This window comes from Sinohyriopsis cumingii, chromosome 11 (assembly GCF_028554795.1).
Source record: "Sinohyriopsis cumingii isolate HCF-2022 chromosome 11, ASM2855479v2, whole genome shotgun sequence".
NCBI lineage: Eukaryota > Metazoa > Mollusca > Bivalvia > Unionida > Unionidae > Sinohyriopsis > Sinohyriopsis cumingii.
Window position 1 is genome coordinate 33,347,657 of NC_142971.1, and position 25,662 is coordinate 33,373,318.

Genomic DNA, 25,662 nt, shown 5'->3' on the forward strand with positions numbered 1-25,662 from the left:
GAGAGCGCTTTAGACTACTCGGCCACTCGGAGCCCCTATGCACGTTATTTTCATGATTATAGATTGTAAGTGGTGCCAGCGAATTCCAACTTTTCAACAGAGAATGGACTCTGACTCTACACCCCAACATAAATGTCCAAATATCAAAAATGGGGTACAAGTGTTAGAGGAAATTCAGACTACACAAAGTGTTACCAAAGTATGAACCATCTTTTGGCTGGGGGTGGGGTGGTGTTGGGGGTGTTGAGAGGGGGAGAGAAGAAAATTATACCAGAACAGACTGAGTCAGACTTTTATTTAGCGATTGTGTACATTTTAAGACCTTGGTCTCTCCTTTTTGCCACGGAACAAAGCAAACAGTGACACATTTGCCACTTTTATGATCTTGAAACGTACACCAGGAATATCACCCACAGCGTGACCTTTTCTACCAAAACCAGCTACCAACACCTCATCATTTTCCTGTAAAAGAAAGAACAATAATCATTCTGTTAACCAGCACTCTTATCTCAGCCAATATGAAATTTCGAAACATTTAAAAAGCTACAGGATTTTTGGGGATGTTCATATTTTCAAGGCCACGGGCAAGAGGCTTCCATACATCTTGTTGATTTAATGTTTTGAAATTCCTAGTTCAGAAGTCAATGGTAGGTTAAAACTTTAAAAGAACCCAGCACAAAGACCTTACAGAAATGTTAACAATATAAAACACAGTTCCTTGTCTAAACCGGTTTCAATTCTGAGGGACAGATCAGCCTGCCTATGACCTTTATTAGGTATAAATCCAAACCAACTTAAAAATTTGCATTGTCATCTTCAAACACAATAGGCTCTTGTATCCCTCACCGAGGTAGCTGACATACATCAGCTTGCTGTGAATGGGAAGTTTAGTTTACCTATAAATAATGTGTTGTAGGTACAATATTCTGAGTTGATGAATAAGAGGATAGTATTCCATTCAGTGCAATGCCATTACATGTTAAGTAGACGTGATCATAGCCATGTCCAGCAGTTAAGTTGAAAATGGGCTCCTTAAAGTGGTATAACTAACAAGTCAACTTTTTTATATATACTGGCCTAAAATGTTGAACCTTCAAGCAAAACACTGGTTCAAAAGATATCGCTCTTTGCATTGTGTAGCCTGAGACATCAAAGTAAATTTATGGAATTTATATGTAAATTGGAAGCAATGACACAAGCTCATAGACCTGATCAAAGTCGGCAGGGATACGGTCACAACTGATGTGACAAATAATAATGACTGTCATGCTGAGGGTTTCACGACCTAAAAATGTTTACATTTTCTTGGTGCCCGACTACTGACACAGTTTCTCAGTAATAGGGAAAATGTTATGTAAATACTGGCATATACTGGTGTAACTGAATTTATGTATATTCAACCAAGACAAGTCTTAAAAAATTTAAATCTGTACAAAATGCACAGGCATCGAAATAATTGCCAGCTGAGCGAAAATAGGCATGCAACTTATAATAGCTGTTGGCTCTTTAGTCAGCGCAAATGTTCTCACTATATGGGTTGTGGCTTACTGCAGGTGATATATTAACCATATACAGAATACCTGAACATGTGTCATGGTTGCCGGAAAATGTGAGAATCGATTGGAGCGGGGTCAGGTCATCATTTCAATTAAATGTCATCATTTCAATTATTGTAAACCATGTGCACATTTATTTTGATAAACACTGCAGACATATTCTGAGCACTTATGCCCCACTAGTGCATGAAAATAGACATTCTCTGAATTGTCAACACAGATAGGCAATGTAGATTAAGATAGGTTTGGATGGGCAATGTAGTTAAGAGGTTTGGATGGGCAATGTAGATAGGATAGGCTTGGATGGGCAATGTAGATAAGATAGGCTTGGCTGGGCAATGCAGATAAGATAGGCGTGGATGGGCAACGTAGATAAGAGAGGCTTGGATGGGCAATGCAGATAAGATAGGCGTGGATGGGCAACGTAGATAAGAGCGGCTTGGATGGGCAACATAGATAAGATAGGCTTGGATGGACAGTGTAGATAAGATAGGCTTATATCATATTAATGGTCAGGCATAAATACATCTCAGTATGAAGATGACATTCCTAGATCTGGAGAGGTCAAAAGAAACTTCACAGTTGTCACTACTGACATTCTCTAACAACTTAAAATATCACTTTCCCATTCTGTCATGAAATTATTAAATAACTGACATTCTGTGATCGTTACATTATCAATGAATACATACTTCAATAAAATTCAGGCAACCGTCGTTAGGCACGAAAGCAGTGATTTTCTTTCCATTCTTGATCAGCTGCACTCTCACACATTTCCTGATGGCAGAGTTTGGCTGCTTAGCCTCAACACCTCTGCAAGGAAAATAATTCAATAGTACAATTTCAGCTTTGTTCGATGACTCGATATATACCCAAGTTAAATCCCAGTGAGACAGTTAAATTCCTTCATGTGCATAGCTGTATGATAGCAAAATCCTGCCCGAAAAAGCGTAAGGTTTTAGGTAAAAATGACATACTGTAGAAACCAATTCAAATTTAAAACAGCAAAACACTTGCGCAAACATTCCTCACATATATATACACACACATATCTTACAGAGTTAGGTTTAAACTGAAAGCTTAAATGTATACTTTAAATGACAGTTAACTGTATGTACATGTTCAAAGAATAGAAATTTTTAATGCAACGTTTTTCCAACTCAAGATCGGACAACAGAATCTGTGCCAAGTCAATCAGTACAAAATGTCCTGTTTGCAGGACACTAACTGAAACCTCTTTAAAGTGCAAATTAGTTGCAATTAATAGGTAATAAAAAGTTGGGTAAATATTCCAGGAAATGGGGACTAAAATGTTCTTTTGCTGGGCTTCTTAAACAAAGTGCTTTAACGGTAGTTAAGAACCTCATTTGCATACTGATTGGGAGTCTGACATAGGTTCAAAATGGTGATTTGATGTTAATCCAAGTGTTTATCTAGTCCCAATATATATTGTAGGGTTTTTGGACATGACAGGATAATGCTGGCTATACACCGCCGATTAAAGTTCCAGAACTGTACAAATAACAAAGAGTCCAATGCAGGGACTGATGCGCAAGTAGCCACAAAAAAGTCTGGAATTTTAGACCAGTTAATCCTTTTAGTGACTGAAGCTAAAATCATGATATTTTTCAGCAACAACCATTTTCAAATGAGCTGCTGTAGTAGATGAAATGGCTGTCAGATTGGTATTATTTTCATTAAGGACCAAAACGTCACAATTAGTTTTCTAGTAGACACCCAGTGTTGATATGACGGAGTTTGATATTTTAAAAGTTTGTTAAATTTTCATTACACATATTTCACAAACTGTATCGGATATGATTTATATATATCTGAAGTCAATATATGGAATCATCCATTCAGAAATCAATGGATGTTGGTCAGCCACGACTTTAATTAGCAACACTTATTTTCATATGTGCCTTAAACAATTTACACAAATTACACAAGTTTTAATGATGTGACCAATCAATGTCAAACTTTCACATCAGTTGTCTGGGACATGAATACTCTGGGCTATAAAAGTCTTCAAAATGGACATCATCATGAAACCAATTGCCATGTCCAGTCTGTCACTGGTCAACCAATCTGTCCTCGTGTGTGAGATTGTGATTTTTAACATCTTTAATAATTTTTCAGTCATATTGCTACGATGTCTGCAGTATGGTAGTTTATAGTGATGTCTAGCATCGGGTATGCCGTGGACATGTAGCATGATGTCCCACCCAGTCGCATCATTCTGGCACCAAAGCACTCAGTTCTAATGCTAACCTCTTAATGTTGAGTGCCTAGTGAGGCAGCTGGTAGTACCATTTTATAAGTCTCTGGTATATCTTGGCCAGGGTTCGGACCCGCAACCTCCCACGTCTGAGGCAAATGCTTTAACCACTAGGCCACCGAAACGGTAAGTCTGTTGTCTTAATCAAAATACTTTTTAGAAATAATGTTGTTGTTGTTGGGTTTAACGTAATTTTTCAACACAAGATAGGCTATACATGGTGGCCAGTACCAATGGTGGAGGTATAACCCTGAAAAACCCTGGAAAGAACCACCGACCCACCAGAAGCTACTGGCAAGCTTTCTCACGTACCCACATTGGCCAAACCCACGCAGATGCAGAGGTGAGACTGCAGTGATCCATAACAGCGAGTGGTCCAGAACACGCAGGGCCCTTAAAACAATAATATACTATAAAGGAGTTGTTGTTGTGGGGTTTAACGCCATTTTTCAGCACACGATAGGCTATACATGGCCAGTATTAATGGTGGAGGAAGAACCCGGGAAAACCCCAGCAAGAACCACTGACCCACGAGAAGCTACTGGCAAGCTTTCTCACATACCCACATTGGCTGAATCCGAGACTCGAACCCACGCAGACAGAGGTGAGATGGCAGTGATCCGTAACAGAGATTGCTTTAGACCAATCAGCCACTTGGGGCCCCACTACTTTATAAAGTAGTGATGGTAACTTAAGATTATGGAGATATACATAGAACCAATTTATTAAGCTGTAAGATTTGTGTAGTCTACTGTACCACTTAATATAACGTAAAGATAAGACCCACCAACACACAAATATGTTTCCAGTTGGCCCCCAAAGAATTTTAAAAAAAAATTAACAAAAATTACCAATCTGGATTTGTGCATCAGATTTGGTTTAGTCCAGTGCTTTAAGTGCTTAGTCATTACGTATACTTATCATTAGTTTTTTTTTTTTATACTTACCTACTTACCCTAATTTTTAAAAGTGTAATAGGAAACCCAAAGAACTTGTAGTACCGGTAACTTACACTTTTTCCAACACTATCCCCTTGGCGTGGGAAGAACCCTGGAAAGGTTTTACCCATCTGGAAGTCAAGTGAGCCTTCTTGTATTCCTTGTCATGCCATTTCTGTTCACGGCGATGCGTGCGCAATTTACGTGCTGTTCGGATTCCTCTTGGTTTACCTTTATTGAAACAGTAATATTTTTCATTAATGAAATGTTTGATGAAATACCTGCAAATGTCTTAATAAGCACTCACCCCTCTTTTCACAAATAAAAACTTGTTTAAATCAGCCACTTCTAAGCCAACAATGTCATGATCCATGCATGCATTATGGAAATGTATGCAAATTCAGAATTTAATTGCATCCTTATTTTCTCAAACCCTAAACCATGCATCAGAAATGCAGCCAGGATTTTATCAGAGGATGGGGTGGGGGCTGCCACCTTTGTCACCAAAATGAGTGGAGGTGAAGGTGAAAAATAATTTGGGGGGGGGGAGGAGGGATTGATCATATATCAATATTTACCCAACACTTTATATCCATCTCTCTTTCTTCCTGCTGCACTGTAAAAGCTACAGTGAAATCAAAATGGTCACATGATTCCACTTATCATATTATCAATAATCTGCTGATTGTTCCTTGTATGTGCATGAAAATTGTTGTGCTGAGAACCCCTTGCATTGTCTGCCAAGGTGCAGATTCATAGCTAGCTTAGGCAGCTTCAGCATGTTGGTTAACTGTTCTTAATGGTGAAGTACAATCATCCACATCTGAAAGGTATTCTAATACTTTTGCTCCGAAATGAAAAATTTCAGTAACATATCTGCCCAACATGTACCTGGTCGCGCCTGCTTAATATGCAAGAACAAAGTGCTGAATGGAATACTGTCCTCTCATTGGTTAAAACAAAATGACGTCCTGTATTTATAACTTATTTTCAGTTGGCCAATGAGAAGGCAGTATTTCATTCAGGGTGGTTTTTGCATATTAAGCGGGCGCGATCAGGCACATATCGAGTGGTACTGTGGGAAAATGATTCGGCATTCCTTAAAGGTTTGATATAAGTCAAACTTTTGATAGGGATACAGTTGAATTCCTGAGCTAAACATTGGTACCAAATTTATTACGTTACGCGGAATGTGGCTTGAAATAACAGCGTTTATTCTTAAATGGGTTGCACAAGAAAGTAGAGAAGTGTCCTCCCTTGTAGCTATTATATAGTACATGTATGCCAGGTTAATTTCAAGTGATACGAGCCACTGTGCATGCAGCCTGCAAGGGGCCTGAAGATCCCTAGAAGGAAATGTTGTTTTGTGTAATTCATGCATTCATCTCTGAATCAGTTTGTCTTTTCCTAATCCATCCGTGAAATTATTTGAAAATTATTTTTGCTCTAACACACATCAACTAAAATAAATCTGACTTTACTTTTAGCGCCAAATACCTGGAAAGTGGTTCTGTTCTAAATTAGAACAAAGAATCTGTGAGCAAAGATTAAAAGTTAGAAAACCAGTCTGTTCTCTCCTAACTAAGCCATACAGCTGCTATAAATAGAAACCGAGGTCAAAAGTAGAAAGTAGAAACCAGCAGGTTTCTTGAAGTAGGGCAAATGCTATAAATAGAACATAATACTGTTAGGAAAGTGCATGCAACTCTTCGGACAAGCGTACTCTTATGTCGTAGTTACATAGAAGCCATCTTTTCTAGGATACAGTCTGTGGGATGAATGGGATGTTAATAAAAATAAGAAAACAAATTAATTTTTTGGGAGGGGGATGTATTGACAACGCGTAATCTGAATACAGTTACACATAATGTGTAATTTGTTGAAAAAAAGCTTAATGATTACACCAAAAGCCTAATGGTTGGAATGTACGATTTTTTTGTGTTACCAAAAATTACATGAAATACGTACTGCCAAGTGTGAAATATTCATGAAAATTTGGTCTCTTGTTCTGATATCAATAAGACGTAGCACCACAACATAAATGTGATACATCTTAAGTTGTAGGAATAGCATTCAAGTAAAAAATGTGCCTTATCCCCCCAATTAGCTAGTCTGATAATTTAAGATATCAACCCTGGTACTTTTGTTTTGAATGTTGGAGTCTTACTGCCTAAATAACGGCTCTGTCTAGCTTGTTTTGATGTAGACTAACACTGTAACAAAGGTCAAATTTTTTGGAATACCTCACACACTTGCCAGCCCATAACGATGCTTTTCTACAAATTTAAGTCATAATGTTTTAGTCAGACTTACTTTGTTTTGTTTTTTTTTTAAATTCTCACAAGCAAATGGATCTGTTTTCAAGTTTCACTGGTCATTTCAGTTTGCTGGAAAGCAATAAGAGCTGGGAATGTCAAAATTGGGTTAAGCTGAAGTGTAGTTCTTTAACAAAATGAATAAAAATATATTAATAATGAAGAAAGTGTTTCTACAGCTTTGTTTTGTTCAAGATTCCTATCATCCTTTTAACCGATTTCGGTATTCTCAGATTATATCGCATTAGAGCAAACTCAAATGTAGGGCAACAGAACTTGAAAATAACTCCATTTGCTTGTGTGGGAATTTTAATTTATTCAGAAAAAGACGTCAAAATGAAGTCGGACTAATACATTAAAACTTGAATTTGCAGACAAGCACCGATATGGGCTGGCACATACAAGATATTCCTGAAACTTAGACATATTCTGATGTTAATCAACATCGGAGCACAATACACAGCGCGATTATATGGGCAGTAAGACCTCGACGCACAAAACAAAAATATCAGGGTGCAGGTCTTGAATTATAGAACTACCAATTATCTAGCTAGGGGATACTGTATTTTCTTCAGTCTGTTTAATTCACAGGCTAGAATCGTTGCTTACAATTGATCTGTCATACATGTACTATATAATAACTACAAGGTAGAACACTCGTCTCCTGACTTGAATGACCTATTTAAGAATAAATGCTGTTATTTCAAGCAACACTTTGTGTAGCTTAATAAATTTGGTAGAGATATTTAGCTCAGGCATTCGACTGTATTTCTATCAAACGTTTGACTTAATATCATACCTTTAAAAAATGCCAAATCATTTTCCAATGCTACTGCTCGACATGGCCCTGATTGCAACCGCTTAATATGCAAAGAAACAAAGCCCTGATTGGAATACTATCTTCTCACTGGTATGCATGTATGAATGTATACTTGTACATAGTGAACGCATTTTATTTACAACTTTTGAAAACATTAGTAATATTGTAAATAACATTTCCATGATGCATTCATTATGCTAAGCAAATTCAACTAATCTACTGAAACTGCATAATTAAATTTCCCTAGTATTAAAAAAGATGACACCAATTATTGGCCATGTTTGGTACGATTATTAGACCCTAATGCATATTTACTGCAGGGGAGAAACTTGCACAATGGGCTACTTCCGTCTGGTGGATTCTAATAGAAAGGGTTTGTGACCATAATGGTGAAAAATAAAGGTTAATTTGCCGGAATTGATTCATGCGATGGTCATCAGTTATGCGTTGGTACGTCACTGTCTTTTTATTGTATACATGTAGTTTTTCAGTTTTCTTGTGATTCTGAAGCAATAAAAGCCGCATGAGAAAGTCGAATCTAGCGTAGAGTTGTGGTCACCATTTGCACTGCTTGTGTTCATTTACATTACAGATATGGTGATTTCATGTTGTCAAAGATTTCGCCATACTTTATTGATAAAACATCAGGCTCTTGTGGTCAAACTTTTGATAGGGATACACACTTGAATGCCTGAGCTAAATATCGGTACCAAATTTATTAAGCAACACAAAGCGCATGAGAGATCAATTGTAAATGATGATACGCACCCCTGTAGTTTAATTCACCTGTAGAAGTATCACAACATTTAGCTAGTTTACGGTATTTTTATTTTAAAAGATTCAACATCTGACATGTTTGCAAATTCTCCTTTGCTGCCTAGTCCTACATGTAAGACCGCATATGTTGATTTTGTATAGGTGCTATGTCTTACTATCCAAGTAACGGCCTTGTATAGTGTGTTCCGATGTCGTTGACAATGGAACAAGTAGTCAAAGTTTTAGGAATATCTCGCACATCTGGCAGCATATATCGACATGCTTCCACAAATTTATGTGTAATTAATATACTTACTGTGATGTCTTTATCCTGGCAGAATGAAAATATGACTAGCAAATGGATGCCTTTTCATGTTCCGTTGACATACATTTGAATTTGTTGCAATGCGACGGTAGTCAAGGTATGCCGAAGTATATTTAAGTAGGTTTATGTGGCGGATATGTTTCTTCAACAAAACGAAACGTTGCTTTACAGTTCCAATAGGCATATTATATTTTTATTCATTTTGTTAAAGAATAATATTTCCACAGATTTCAGCATTCCCGGCTTTCATTGCTTTCCAGTCAACTGAAATGTAGGCCAACGGAACTTGAAAACTGGTCCATGAATTTGAATTTATTAGAGAAAAGACATCAGAGCAAGTAAAGTCTGATTAAAACATTATTACCTTACTTTGTAGAAAATCGCCGTTATTTTAGTTGCCAGTTGTGTGAGATATTCCTGAAAATTCGACCTTCGTTACGATGTTAGTCGACATCAGAACATCACAATACACAGCGCCGTTAGTTAAACAGTAAGACCCTGACGCCCACAACATAAATATCAGCGGCAGGTCTTACATGTAGGACTACTTTGCTGCCGAGAAAATTGCCATCTATAAATGTTGGAATTTTTTAAATTTTGAATACATGCTAATTGTAGATTTAAACATATAACAGCTTATGGCGTAATATCTTTGATTTATGGGGTAATAACACAACAAATATGTTGTAATATGACCCTTGTAAATCACAAAAGTTAGTATTAGTCCTTAAAAATGCATATTTCAAAATATCTCGAACATAGCTACTTATGGATCATTCAATAGCAATTTCGCCTTAACAGCATGCTAATGAAGATAATGAACAACGCATACAGAATATAATACGTAAGAGGCCTTGTGTGTAAGGTGAATGAGCCCAAAAGTTTCAATAAATATAGAAGAAATATAAATTTATTGACCACGTGTTTCTTATACATACCCATGATGGCGGTTCCGACGAGAAAGAGACAGATTACGTTTGTTCTCGCGTGATTTCGCGATCTGGGCTGGGTTCGATTAAATACTTCTAGCAATACTCTAATTATGGCACAAGCAATATGACTTAAAATCGAAGTATGTATGTACGTACATGTGCATTGTATCGTTTAACAGAACACGAACGATCATATGTTGCTTACAGTAAGTAAAAATTGGAAAATAAAAAAATAAGAACTGGAGAATCTTTGTTGGGAATCTCAAACAGATGGGGAGAAGATAATATGATAGGCATACAATAATACCAAACAATGTATGTGCCGTAAAGTGTCATCAGCATTAAGTTCTGCACTCTTACACAGAAAATTTACCTTTTTGTCAAATAAAATTGAACAGACGATACCTGACCTAAGTAGGATAAGACATTTTTTCTTGAAAGACACAGAAACTATTTTATAACAGTTACATACAATCCTATTTCGACTACTGTAATACAGTAAAAACATAGCAAAGCTAGCAAATCTTCAAAAAAGAGCATTAGGGCTAATATCAATACAGAAAGAAAGCAAGGAAAATATAGCTGGTAAGTTAAAAATATTACCTATTAAAGACCAAATCTTGTTTGAGAAAAGCCAAATTAATGTACAGGATATCCAATAATAATGCTCCTGAATATTTACAATCACTATTCCAGTGTAGGCTACCTGGTAATACTCCCCATCTGCGATCCATGTGTACCAAACAATATAAAATGCACAAACCAAATATGGAATTGTTCAGAGAAATAAGTTTTCAATACTCTGGAACTCTGCTCTGGAATAGTATTCCAGCTGACATTAAAAATGACCATTCTATTTCCTTCTTCCAAGCCCAGTTTATCCAGTGGCTTCAGAGATGTAATTAAAATAAATAAATTCCTTTGTTGGAGGGCCTCAACGTAGAGTAGTTCTTCAGCTAATTGTGTTAACCTATTTAAATAAAGTCATTATTATTATTATTAATATTATGATAAAATATGTACCAAGATGGATGGTATTTCGGACACATATTATTCTACTTATTTCGGTTGTTAATAAGTTATCCATCATGTTCCACGGAGGTTGTTAAGATATCAAAGTACATAATAAATTACAATGACCTTGGAATTTCGAAATCTAACTTATATTTCTTTTCTTTTCTGTCGTCATTTTCTTGTATTATTCGTTATTTACTTTAGCATGTCTATGTAGACAACCACCGTACAGAAATGTACCTGTCCTGTCAATAAATTCATGTAGTATCTCTTATATTTGCCCCTGGATACCCCCGTTTCCTATAGGACATTGCTTAAATCAATGGCCGTATATATCTAAATTGTATTTTTTTAAAAATTAATTGTTGCTGGTGATCTTATTTGCAAGTATTTTTAAATTGATTTTATAGCACAAGATAAATATGTATCATATATACTTTTTACATTAATACAAGATAAATATGTATCATCCATACTTTTTACATTAATACAAGATAAATATGTATCATCCATACTTTTTACATTAATACAAGCTTTTTGTTCCAAGCAAAACTATGTATTAACTTAACCTAAACGGTAGAAATTTATCTACGTGAAATGCTTGCTAAATATTAAATCCTGTCAATCGACGATCTTAGACGTTTAGCTATTTCATCTCCAAATTTGATATGTAAAATGCAAAATAAACGCTTAATGACAGGATCTATTTTGACTCTAATATATATATATATATATATATATATATATATATATATATATATATATATATATATATATATATATATATATATATATATATATATATATATATATATTGACCTAGTGACTTTGTCTAATATATCTATTGACCTAGTGACTCTAATATATATATATATATATATATATATATATATATATATATATATATATATATATATATATATATATATATATATATATATAAGTAGTGAATAGGGTCACCCTAGCCTCAATGGAAATTAGCATTACAGGACCCCTTGGGTCACTCTAGCCTCAATGGAAATTTAACATGGGGAAAAATCATGGGTCACTCTAGCCTCAAGGGGAATTTAACATGGGAAAAAGTCTTGGGTCACTCTAGCCTCAAGGGAATTGAACATGGGGAAAAAAGTCTTGGGTCACTCTAGCCTCAAGGGGAATTGAAAATGGAACAGGGTCGGGACCCTATTTTAATATGGTCCCAACCTGATGGGTCTATGAAAAGGGAACAGGCGAAAACTGAAACAGGGAGGGGTCTCTATTTTTTTTATTTTTTAAAATAAAAAAATAAAAAAGGGTAGGCAATTGAAAGTCAATCTCTTTTCGAGACCTATGAGTGGCCCTGAAAAGGGCCTTTGGATTTATGTTAATATGCCCTTAATATAAAGGGGATCTGCGGCATCTTCTTGTCCTCAAGCTGCGTCTTACTGCAGGGCCATAAATCAGAGTCCTCTTGAGGCATCTTTGTCTTTCCACATATACTCTTCGTATCCACAGACTGGTGTCTGACTTGTGGACAACTCTCCACTTGGATCGGACATACCTTAGCATGTCCGTCCTAAACATCATTGAAGAAACAAGGGTGGATGATTCGACTGTGGTCCACATCGTGAGGCAACGAGAACAGGTGAATCAATGCAGTGAACTGCGCTTATTTATAGGTAGAGGAAGGATTGAAACGGATTGAGTTCATTGACCAATCCAAACACGCGTTACAAAATTCAGTCAGTCCGCATCCAATCCGAAGAGAACAGTCTGTGACGTCACGTGGTCTATATAGATTCGCTAGCGCCTGTGCGCTGTCAATCCATGCGACAGTTATTCAACATGACGGAAACTCAGAAAACGATCCATTGGGGTGCACCAGCAGTGGAGACCACGCAAGGGAACCCGGACTTACTTTCAGAAGAGGTAAATTGGGATTTTGTGGATTTTCTCTCCTCGCAAGAATTTGTTCCGGAACCTTCGTCATTTTCTTCATTACCGCACGTGGAGAATTTTAGACAGAGACAGAAAGAAGAATTGGAAAAATTTATACAGCGGCAAAAGGAAGCAGAACAAGCTTTTCTCCTACAGCAACAGCAACAAGAAGAAGAGGTAAGAAAAAAACAACACGAAGAATCAGCAAAGAAACAAGAGGGTGAAAATCAAACGGTCACGGTACTGTTGGACATTTTAGCGGAGTTAAGAAGTCTGAAACAAATGCATCAGACTTCTTTATCACGACCGAAGAGAATACGACCTTCCCGAGCTAAACACGTCAACCCTGTGATTAAGCCTACCGTACCACCCTTAGTGATTTCAACCAAATCATCAACATTACGCAGTCCAGAAGGAGGCCTTGGCCGTGGCAAAGGCTTAAGGCAGTTAAAGTTGATTGCTTAAACTCACCCCTACACCAAAAAAGGCCCTTTTCAGGGCCACCCACATTCCTCGAAAAGAGATAAACTTTCAATTGCCAATAACTAAAAAAACTCAAACCATTTTACCCCTATAGTACGTGTCTGTGTATGAGTGCGTGAGTGTACGTTCTTATTTTAAAGTCAAAACCCAAAGACACTTACCTTTTTATATCTAATTTATTCTTTTATCAATATTAACAATCCAATTCACAATTCGCAACAGAACACTTTAAAAAGTTCATACACTTCTTCTGTCTCATTGTTTAGTCTCTCTGTTTTTTTAAATTTCTTCACCGTCACAGTCTTTTCCTCCTCTTCCTCCTCACTTTCTTCCCTTCTTCTTTTCTTCTCCTGTTTCTTTTTCTTTACCTGGCTGCTTTCTTCCTCTGAAGAATCCCTCTCTTCTTCTGAAGAATCCCTCTTTTCTTCTGACTCCTCTTGTTTCTTTTTTGGGCAATCTGGAGACCAATGTCCTTTTTCTTTACAATAATAACAGGTATCTTGACTTTTGTCTCTTTTAACCCCTGTTTTTCTTTTTTTGACGTTCTGGACACTCTGAAGACCAATGCCCTTTCTTCTGACAGATATAGCAAGTATCTTGACTTTTATCTCGCAAGGAAGGAAAGTAGTCCGTCGGCTGGTCTGAAGAAAATTTTCTAATGACCCCTCGCAAAGCTCTGATGAAACATTCGATTTGGCTAGTCTCTTCCATCGTTGTGCTCGGTTAGAGGGTGAAATGAATAGTTAAAGGACAAGACACACACCCTTTTATATACGCTGGTCTGCCATGACTATAAATTAGTCTATGGTGTTTAAACTTGAGTCATTTGACATTTTTCACTCAAGATGAAACGATCCAATTCATTCAAGAAGAAAGAAGAAGAAGAAAGTAAGAGGCAGAAACGTGATCTATCGCCTCGTACCAGGGCTGAAGTCTTGGCACAAATTCATGCCAGTGATTTTGAAGAGGACATGAGTGAACCAGAATCCAAACCCTCTAAACAAAGTTCACCACCCTTAGTCAACCCTGAAAAGTACTATTCCATTCAAGAGACGGAAAAGCGCTCCTCTAGAAAATTTAGAACCACGGCTTACAAATACACGGTGAAGTTTAAGGATTTCAAGTCCGAAGTACCGTTAGAGAAAGCAGAAGGGTTCATCACCGGGGTGTGGGATTCTTTGCTCACCACACTCAAGCGACAATGTCAACCCAAAGAAGACGATCGCTTGAGACTTTCCATACAACACGATGGTTTGAAATCCCCTGTTTGGATCGAATTTAGCACCCCTGCAGAATTGACCGCTTCCAAAGTCATGGACAATATTCAACACGTATAACAATCCAATGACCAGTTTGACATCACCGATGGAAAAGCCACACTGGACATGACCCACGTCTCTCCTCCTCAAGGGACAGGACGCAGAAAGATGTTATTGGTGGACGAGCTTCGCAGCACCAAAACAAGTCTCGTCCGAATTCACAACCCTCAAGACCAGATGTGTTTAGCCAGGGCCATCGTGGTGGGACGAACCTATGTCAACAAGAACGACACGGTAGAATGGAAAAGAGCCTGGAAAACTATTCGACAATCGGACCGAGCCAAACAACGAAACGAAGCAGAACTCCTGTTACGACAAGCTGGCTTGCCCAAAGACAAACCCTGTGGCATTCCTGAGATGCAAAAATTGCAAGATGCCCTAGCTCCACGCAACACCTTGAAAGTGCACCCTCAAGAAATGCGTGAGTAGTGAAGGGGGATATCCTAGCGTCAATGGAAATTAGCATTACAGACCCCCTTGGGACAATCTAGCGTCAATGGAAAATTAACATGGAGAAAAATCGTGGGACAATCTAGCGTCAAGGGGAATTTAACATGGGAATAAATCGTGGGACTGTCTAGCGTCAAGGGGAATTTAACATGGGAATAAATCGTGGGACTGTCTAGCGTCAAGGGGAATTGAATATGGGTTTTTTTTTTTTTTAAAATTTTTTAAATTTAAATTTAAATTTAAATTTAAAAAAAAGGGGTAGGCAATGGAAAGGCTATCTCTTTTCGAGAAATATGGCTGGCCCTGAAAAGGGCCTTTGGGTTTATGGTAATGTATTCATTAACATAAATGGTACCGCATTGGTCTTCTTCTTGTCCTTAGGCTGCGTCTCACTGTTGGCCCGTAAATTAGCACTCTTTTCAGGCATCCTTGTCTTTCAACGTAGATCCTACGTATCCACCGGCTGGTGTTTGTCCTGTGGACAACGGTCCACTTGGATCGGACATACATGAGCATGTCCGTCCTGAACATCATGGAAGACACAAGCGTAGAAGATTGCACATCGGTCCACATCTTGAAGCGACGAGAACAGGTGAATCAATGCACTGAACTGCGCTTATTTATAGGCAGAGGTAGGATTGAAACGGATTGAGTTCATTCACCAATCCAAACACGCGTTACAAAATTCAGTCAGCCCGCATCCAATCCGAAGAGAGCAGTCTGTGACGTCACGTAGTCTATATAGATTCGCTAGCGCTTGTGTGTAGTCAATCTATGCGACAGTGATTCAACATGACGGAAACTCAGAAAACGATCCAATGGGGTGCACCAACAGGGGAGACCGCCCAAGGGAACCCGGACTTACTTTCAGAAGAGGTGAATTGGGATTTTGTGGATTTTCTCTCCTCGCAAGAATTTGTTCCGGAACCTGCGTTACCTTCTTCATTACCGCACGTGGAGAATTTTAGACAGAGACAGAAAGAAGAATTGGAGAAATTTATACAACGACAAAAGGAAGCGGAACAAGCTTTTCTCCTACAGCAGCAAGAAGAAGAAGAGGTAAGAAAAAAACAACAGCAACAACAGCAAGAAGAAGTAGCAGCAAAGAAACAAGAGGGTGAAAATCAAACGGTCACGGTACTGTTGGACATTTTAGCGGAGTTAAGAAGTCTGAAACAAATGTATCAGACTTCTTTATCACGACCGAAGAGAATACGACCTTCCCAAGCTAAACACGTCAACCCTGTGACTAAGCCTACCGTACCACCCTTAGTGATTTCAACCCAATCATCATCAACATTACGCAGTTCAGAAGTAGGCCTTGGCCGTGGCAAAGGCATAAGGCAGTTAAAGTTGATTGCTTAAACTCACCCCTACACCATAAAGAGAAAAAGGCCCTTTTCAGGGCCACCCACATTTCTCGAAAAGAAATACAATTTCAATTTGCCAATAACTCAAAAAAAAAAAAACCCCACCCATTTTACCCTTATAGTACGTGTCTGTGTATGAGTGCGTGAGTGTACGTTCTTATCTTAAAATCATAACTCAAAGACTCTTACCTTATATCATTCATTTATTCTTTTATCCATTTTTTTACAATCCAATTCACAATTCACAACACAACACTTTAATAAAAAGTTCGTTGACTTCTTCTTTCTCCTTGTTTAGTCTCTCTGTTTTTTGAATTTCTTCAAAGTCTTTTCCTCATTTTCTTCCCTTCTTCTTTTCTTCTTCTCTAGTTTCTTTGCCTCTTGTAAATAGAATTGTCTTTTTTCTTCCTCTTCTTCCTCTGAAGAATCCCTCTCTTCTTCCGAAGAATCCCTCTCTTCTTCTGAAGAATCCCTCTTTTCTTCTGACTCCTCTTGTTTCTTTTTTGGGCAATCTGGAGACCAATGTCCTTTTTCTTTACAATAATAACAACAGGTATCTTGACTTTTGTCTCTTTTAGTCCCTGTTTTTGTTCTTTTTTGACGGTCTGGACACTCTGAAGACCAATGCCCTTTCTTCTGACAGATATAGCAAGTATCTTGACTTTTATCTCTAAAGGAAGGAGAGTAGTCCGTAGGCTGGTCTGAAGAGAATTTTCTAATGACCCCTCGCAAAGCTCTGACGAAACGTTCCATCTGGTTAGTCTCTTCCATCGTTGTGCTCGGCTTGAGAGTGAAATGAATAGTGAAAGGACAAGACACACACCCTTTTATATACGCTGGTCTGCCATGACTATAAAGTAGCTCATGGTGTTTGAACTTGAGTCATTTGACTTTTTGCTTTCAAGATGAAACGATCTAATTCATTCGAGAAGAAAGAAGAAGAAAGTAAGAGGCAGAAACGTGATCTATCGCCTCGTACCAGGGCTGAAATCTTGGCACAAATTCATGCCAGTGATTTTGAAGAGGACATGAGTGAACCAGAATCCGAACCCTCTAAACCAAGTTCACCACCCTTAGTCAACCCTGAAAAGTACTATTCCATTCGAGAGACGGAAAAGCGCTCCTCTAGAAAATTTAGAACCACGGCTTACAAATACACGGTGAAGTTTAAAGATTTCAAGGCTGAAGTGCCGTTGGAGAAAGCAGAAGTGTTCATCACTGAGGTGTGGGATTCTTTGCTCACTGCACTCAAGCAACAATGTCAACCCAAAGAAGACGATCGCTTGAGACTTTCCATACAACACGACGGTTTGAAATCCCCTGTTTGGATCGAGTTTAGCACCCCTGCAGAATTGACCGCTTCCAAAGTCATGGACATGATTCAACACGTACAACAATCTAATGACCAGTTTGACATCACCGATGGAAAAGCCACACTGGACATGACCCACGTCTCTCCTCCTCAAGGGACAGGACGCAAAAAGATGTTATTGGTGGACGACCTTCGCAACACCAAAACAAGTCTCGTCCGAATTAACAACCCTCAAGACCAGATGTGTTTAGCCCGTGCCATCGTGGTGGGACGAACCTATGCCAACAAGAACGACACGGTAGAATGGAAAAGAACCTGGAAAACTATTCAACAATCCGACCGAGCCAAACAACGAAACGAAGCAGAACTCCTGTTACAACAAGCTGGCCTGTCCAAAGACACACCCTGTGGCATTCCTGAGATGCAAAAATTGCAAGATACCCTAGCTCCACGCTACACCTTGAAAGTGCACCCTCAAGAAATGCGCGGACCTCTGTTGTTTCGAGGGCAAGATTTTAAGGACGGAAAATACATTCATGTTTATTATCACGATGACCATTTCGATACCATTACCAGTATCACCGGATTCCTGGGATACGGTTATTATTGTGAGAAATGTGACCATGGTTATAACAATCGAGAGCAACACAAGCATTGTGGATCGAAATGCACAGGATGTTTGGCCTCTTCACCCTGTCTGAGCGAAGAACCAGTGCCTTGTTCAACTTGTCTGCGCACGTTTGTCAGCCCTACCTGTTACCAACAACATCTGAAAACGCAAGGTTCACAGAAGAAATGCGCTTGTCAACTCCTGAGATTGTGCTCTACGTGTGAACAAGTCATACGTACCAATAATACCAAGGCACACGTATGTTCAGGAAAGAAAAAATGTCACATTTGTCACCACATCGTGGACTTGGAACACCAATGTTACGTGCAAAAATACCAACCCCCACCAGAGAAAGAGGACGGTCACAAGAAGAAAGGCAATTTCATCTTTTTCGATTTCGAATGCACGCAAGAGACTGGCATTCACATCCCTAATTTCTGCGTGGCTCATCGAGCGTGCGAGAAGTGCATTCAAGAACCTATCTTCAGTCATTGCCCTCACTGCAGCAAGATTCCTGGAGGACGTGAAAAAATCTTTCGGGGACCAAACACGTTAGCCGATTTTGCCCAATGGGTCTTAGACCCCGTCGACAAGACGTGGAGCCAAGAGGACATCGAACGTTACGGAGATTGTCATCGTCATGCCACAGTGATGGCTCACAATTTTTCCGGATACGATGGACAGTTTCTTCTCAGATACTATACGGAACAAGGCACCGAGCGTCCTAAAGTGACTTTGAACGGAGCCAAAATCATTTTCATGCAAGTGGGACAAGTGCAGTTTAAAGATTCGATGAGTTACTTGGCCATGCCTTTGAGTCGAATGCCTAAAACGTTTGGAATGACAGAAATGGCTAAAGGGTACTTTCCACACTTTTTCAATACGGAAGCCAATCAACACGCCGTTCTACCCCATTTGCCCGAGGCTCACTATTACGACCCCGACAACATGCGTACCGAACAACGAGAAGCTTTCTACGCTTGGTACCAGATTCACGCCTCGGACCCTTTCGACTTTCAGGAAGAAATGCTAAAGTATTGTCGTTCCGACGTGGACATTTTACGGCGTTGCTGTGGAAAATTTCGAGAACTGTTCATGGAACACGGAGGGGTCGATCCTTTGAAAGAAGCTTGCACCATTGCCAAAGCGTGTTCCCTAGTGTATCGACAACGATTCATGCCTGAAAACACCGTGGCTGTCATCAGCCCTCAAACGACCCATTTTGTCAAACGTCAATACTCGGTCAAAGCCCTACGTTGGTTACATTACTTGTGCGACAAGGAAGACAAGTGGATTCAGCATGCCCGCAACGGAGGGGGCAAAAAGACCATCGGAACGTATTCGGTCGATGGCTGGGACTTAGAAAACCCCAAGATCGTGTACGAGTTTAGCGGATGCTTATTTCACGGATGTCCTGTTTGTTACCCTGACCGTGGCACTAAAAATCAGATTTTGCAACGAACCATGGAAGACTTGTACCAGGACACTTGTCAGCGACGCCTAAAGTTAGAACAGCAAGGATACCAAGTGGTGGAAATGTGGGAACACGAGTACGATCACCGTATGAAAACCGATCCCGAGTTTAAACGCCTCGTGGAAAGTTACCAGTTCATGGACCCGTTGAACCCGAGGGATAGTTTGTATGGAGGAAGGACCAATGCCACCTGTTTGCTGTACCAAGCCGACGAAGAGAAAGGAGAAGAAATCAAATACTTGGACGTGTGTTCGCTGTATCCTACGTGTGCAAATATTGTCGCTTTCCTACAGGGCACCCGCAATTGTTAACGGAACACATCGACCTGAAAAACATTCGACAATACGAAGGCTTGATCAAGTGTAAAGTTTTGCCTCCCACGAACCTATACCATCCCGTCTTACCTCACCATTGTCAAGGCAAACTGATGTTTCCCTTGTGCCGTACTTGTGCCGAAACGTGCAACCAAGACCAGCCTTGTCAGCACACCCAGGAAGAACGGGCCTTGACGGGAACCTGGGTCAGCGTAGAATTGTTCAAAGCTTTGGATATGGGATACCAACTGTTAGAAGTGTACGAAATTTGTCACTTTCCCAAGACGCAACAATACCACAAGGGTGATCCCAGTCAGAAAGGCATTTTCGCCGACTACGTGGATGCCTTTTTGAAACTGAAGCAAGAAGCCAGCGGCTATCCTTCCTGGTGTCACACTGCCGAAGACCAAATAAAATTCAAAGAGAAATACTACGAACAAGAAGGCATCTCTTTAGACCACATCGAGAAAAACGAAGGCTGGCGATCGTTTGCCAAAGTGATGTTAAATTGCTTGTGGGGTAAAATGGCACAACGACCGTGTTTACCCAAGACGGAATATTTGACAGAACCTTCCCGCTACTTCCAGATGATTCACGACAAAACCAAATACATGAAACACGTGGACGTCGTTCGAGAGAATTTGATCTTGGTCAATTACGAAGAAGATCTGGACTTTGTACAAGACGACCCTTTTGGAAATGTCATCATTGCGGCTTACGTGACAGCTCATGCTCGCTTAAAATTGTACGAAGCTTTAGAACTGTTAGGGGAACGCGTCCTGTACTTTGACACGGACAGTTGCATTTACATCCATCACCCGATTCAACATAACCCTGACATCGAAGGAGACCGTTTAGGAGCCTGGACAGACGAGCATCCCGACGACAAGATTCTAAGTTTCGTCAGTGGCGGTCCGAAAAATTACGGCTACGAATACCGTGACAAACAAGGAGAAGTGCACACGACGTGCAAAGTGAAAGGACTGACTCTGAATTATCGTACCAGTCGAGTGGTCAACTTTGGGGTATTGAAAGAAGCCTTGCAATCGGGAGAGGATGGAAACTTTAAAGTGACCACCTACCAACCGAACAAAATTGTACGTTTACCCACTCACCACATCGTCAGTCGACCCTTGGAAAAAGTCTATCAAATTGTATACCAGAAGCGAGTTCGACTTCCCAATCATTTCACCTTACCGTACGGTCACGTCGGTATTGGTCTGTATATAAAAAAGGAACCCTAGGCAAGATCGATAGTTCATTGTGACTACCAAGACCGAGCGAACAAGATGAATACTTTGAAAGAGACATCGTTCCAGTTTGGGGATTGTATCTTCCTCTAGTGTGACTAATATTGGATGGATAAGACCCAGACATTGCGACGGAAAATGTCCGGAAGGAAACTGCGATTGTCCATGTGGTTACCATTGTAATTGCGTAACGGAGTTTGCAGACGAGTGCGATTGTGAGCCTTGCGATGGATACGATGCTGTACCTTGTGACCTGAGCGATGCCGTAAAGCATCATGGGAACTTTAGTGCCCCTACCCCTATCATGGAAAGTGATCCTGTGCGTGTCAAACCTGTGGGATGCGAAAGCGATGCTGCTCGTCCTCTTGGACATTTTACTGGGTTTCGTTCTAAAGGGGAATGTTCACCTTCACGTCTACCCCCCTACGGATGTCATCCAGCCCTGAGCAAACTCCTACCCATGTCACTCAACCCTCATCGAAACGAACCTGTGAAAGACGAATATTCGTTTCCTGTGCGTTTGTCGGAATACTGCGACTTTGAAAATCGTCTTCAATCGTTCAAAGGAAAATGGCCAAAGTATCTGGGAGGACCGACCCCTGAAGAATTAGCCAGAGCCGGATTTTTCTACTTGGGTGAAGGAGATAAAGTCAAGTGCTTCAGTTGCGGTGTGTCACTTCACCACTGGGAACCGCAAGATTCGGCCTACGTTGAACATGCTCGATGGTCACCGAATTGTCATTACTTACCTTTAGTGGGACCGAGACATTGAAGTAACTTCTTACCATAATAATCTGTTCATGGATACTTTACAAGAGAACATTCGTGCTTTGCCTGTGGAGTTGAGAGAACGCATTTATCGAGAGCTGGTCAAAATACAAGTGAAACGTAAAGAACAATTGCATCCGTTACGTCACCGGTGTTTGAACCACTGGTACCTGAAGGCTATACAAGGATTGATTCAATTGAAAGTGTTTCAACGGACAGACATTGATGAACGATCGTCTAGTTTTAAAAAGGATTGGTTTGGTATGGACGATTCTACCTACATCATTGTAAACGTACTGCATCGAATTCCAGAGGAAGAGTTAACGAATTACCAACATCTTGAACACAATGTCAACTTGGTGAAAGAGGAAACTTCTGAACGATTTGTAATGTGTAGATTAGTGACTCAACGATTTAAATTCGACACTGAAGTAAAACCATGTTTGTGCAAACAGTACATTTCTTGTGTCAGACCAAAGAGGATTTAGTATGACCTATTCATGGATACTTTGCTAGAGAACATTCGTGCTTTGCCTGTGGAGTTGAGAGAACGCATTTACCGAGAACTGATCAAAATACAAGTGAAACGCAAACTCAAAGTGATTCGTCCGGTTTTAAATTATGCTCTGTTCCAAAGTACAAGAAGATTGATTATGAGTGGATATTACATTAGGCACAAAGTTAAACGAGGCTATTGGCCACCACCCAACGATTCCAAAAACAGTGTACATACTTATGGATACTTTACAAGAGAACATTTTGGGCTTGCCTGTGGAGTTGAGAGAAAGGATTTACCGAGAGCTGGTGAAAATACAAGTGAAACGTAAAGAACAATTGCATCCGTTACGTCACCAGATCTTTAACCACTGGTACCTGAATGGTATAAGAGAACTGATTCGTCAGAAATTCTTTCAATGGTCAGACATTGTTCAACACTTTGAGGTCGCTAATGATCGACATGTTCATAATTATGGTTACTTCGAGATTCACCTACAGCAATACATTGAGGAAGACAAGGTAAAGGATTACCAACATTTGTTACGTGGAATCTACTTAGCGGAAGAGGAAACTTCTAAACGAACTCTGACGTTTCGGTTACAGTATGCAAGATTTAGATTCCCTACTGGAGAACGAAGATCTCTGGCTAGAAAGTACGTGTATTGCATCCAAAAAAAAGAGAATATAAAAACAGGCTGCCATGCCACGGTTTATGTCACATGTCATCCAACAGATTCCGTGGAAGGAACTCAATGACCATATTCAAACCGTGGATCATTACCATCAATTATTACAAGAATTTTATCCATTCAATTTGGGACGACAAGTGGTGTGTGTCTTAGTGACTTGTTTTTTGGGATTTCGTTTACCAGCCGATTCTTTGTGGACTCTTTACGATCAGTACTTACCACCTCAATGGCCTTAAATGGTCACGAAAAACTCCTTTTGCTCAAAGCCTTGCGTTTTCATCTGGATACTTCTCGACCTCAACAGGAAAAAAAGATTCGTCAACTTTTAGCTACCCAAGACGTGTATGACGATGTGTGTGTAGCTTGTGACTTACATCCCCATTGGACAAATGTCCGTGCCTGGAAAGAATGGGGTTTTGAGGCTTGGACCCAAGAAGTGGCTCAGTATGCACGAGAGTTGTTCAAGGAAAAAAGTTACTTTTCAACCAGTGTTAGTGACGGTGCCAGAAGAACCCGTCACCCAGGACAGGACTGTCCTGGACAGACCTGAAAGACCCTTTCGGGAGGACACTTGTGTGACCTTACCCCCTACTATAGAACTGGTTAGAACATTACCCAAAACATGTTGTACAGACACTTGTGTTTATTCCACGTTCATCGTTATCATGTGCCTTTTATCCTTGTACTTAAGCCTTTGGCTTTTATGTATTTTTGTCTTTCGTATTCATGTTTGAAAAAAAAAACATTCAATAAACGTGTTCTGAAAAAGTATATAAACTCTTGTCTTGTTTGTTTTCGTGTCACAAGTGACATTTCTCACACCATGGCTACCTCTACTCTCTCTGCTCCCTCTTCCTCTACTGTCAAAGTCATCGACGAACACTTAGATCGTGCCAGTTGGGAGGCTTTGTATCTTCGCCATCCCTTTATCATGCTCATTGCTGGACCTAGCGGTTCTGGCAAAACCGAATTCGTCAAACGTTTGATCGAACATAAACATCATTTGATCGATCGGCCCCCTCAACGGATCGTGTGGTGTTACAAAGAGTGGCAATCGGCGTACAGCCTCTTGCGAGAAAGTCAAGGCGATTCCATCGTGTTTGTGGAAGGCATTCCTAAAGAAGACGATGGCATCGTCTCTGACTCCCGTCAAACCCATTTGGTCATTTTCGACGACATGTTAGGAGAAGACGAAGAAGAAATTAAATTGTGGTTTACGCGCAAAGGGCATCACCGTAATGCCAGTGTCGTTTACATCACCCAAAATTTGTTTCAACAAAGTAAAGCCCATCGCACCATCAGTCTCAATGCGCATTACGTGGTCTTGTTTAAAAGCCCTCGAGATAAATCGCAAGTGCAAGTCTTAGCCAAACAGTTAGGAACGCCTTGGCTGACTCAGGCGTACGACGATGCCACTCAAACGTCACACGCCTATTTACTCGTCGATTTGAAACCTACGACCCCCGAGGATTTGCGATTTCGTACCCACTTGTTTCACCACTGGTGCCAAGACGGAGGGCCTGTCCTGTACACGTCTCCGTCCTCGACTTCATTTCACTCCCCATGAAAAAATCTATAAAAACCTCAGACCCTTTTTCGTCTGTCTCACACAGTGTGAACATGACGTCCCTTCAGTCGCATCTTCCCGTCAAATTGATTCGTGCCTTGTATGGCATCAGTCGAGAAAAAAATCCACAAACACGAGCTCGTGTCTTAGAAGCTAGTCTCAAAGAAGTCTTACGATGGTTCACGGTGACAGCACGTCAAATACTCCAAGGAATCATTCAGATTCCTCATCAAACCCAACGCTTTTTCGATCGAAACAAAGTTGCTTTGGTCCAACTGGCCGATCCCCGCATCGACACTCAAACCAAAAAACAAATCATTTTGAAACCTGGAGGGAGCGGTACTCTAGGAGGGGTCATCATTCGCTCACTCTTAGGATGGGATCCTAATGCCCCCAAAGTTATCCCCAAGACAAAAGTCCAACGAAGCCCCAAGAAGAAAAAGAAAAAGACCAGGTCCCCAAGAAGAATAACTTCTCCAGTGGCAGGACCCTCCTCTTACCAGACACCACCACCCCGGAAAAAGAAAAGAAGCCCCCAGAAAAAGAAACAGAGAAAAGGTCCCCAGAAAAAGAAAAGTCCACAGAAGAAAACTAGTCGCAAGAGAGGCACTTCGGCCAGGACGCAACCTTACACTCGCAAACCACGGCCTGCCACAGCGGTGACTGCGTCTCCGGCAGCCTCACGTTTGTCCACTTCTCCGTTGATG

At 40.1% G+C, this 25,662-nt stretch overlaps 1 protein-coding gene across 1 annotated transcript; it reads right to left on the reverse strand.

Moving 5' to 3' along the window:
• Window positions 1–278: 278 nt before the first annotated feature.
• LOC149787880 (small ribosomal subunit protein uS12) lies at window positions 279–10,003 on the reverse strand. Its single transcript, XM_089974119.1, has 4 exons — window positions 9,927–10,003; window positions 4,847–5,003; window positions 2,249–2,369; window positions 279–462 (listed from the first exon to the last, which is right to left on the reverse strand). The coding sequence occupies exons 1-4, from the start codon at window positions 9,928–9,930 to the stop codon at window positions 316–318; spliced, it is 429 nt and encodes a 142-aa protein (XP_089830245.1). The 5' UTR covers window positions 9,931–10,003; the 3' UTR covers window positions 279–315.
• Between the last annotated feature and the right edge of the window lie 15,659 nt (window positions 10,004–25,662).

Bases quoted from the DNA above. Each gene is read 5' to 3' on its own strand.
- LOC149787880 (XM_089974119.1), bottom strand. The intron at 2,370-4,846 runs GTAAGTTACCGG...TTTTCCTTGCAG, and splicing joins GGGATAGTGTTGGAAAAAGT to AGGTGTTGAGGCTAAGCAGC. The intron at 463-2,248 runs GTATGTATTCAT...TTTCTTTTACAG, and splicing joins GTTGCCTGAATTTTATTGAA to GAAAATGATGAGGTGTTGGT.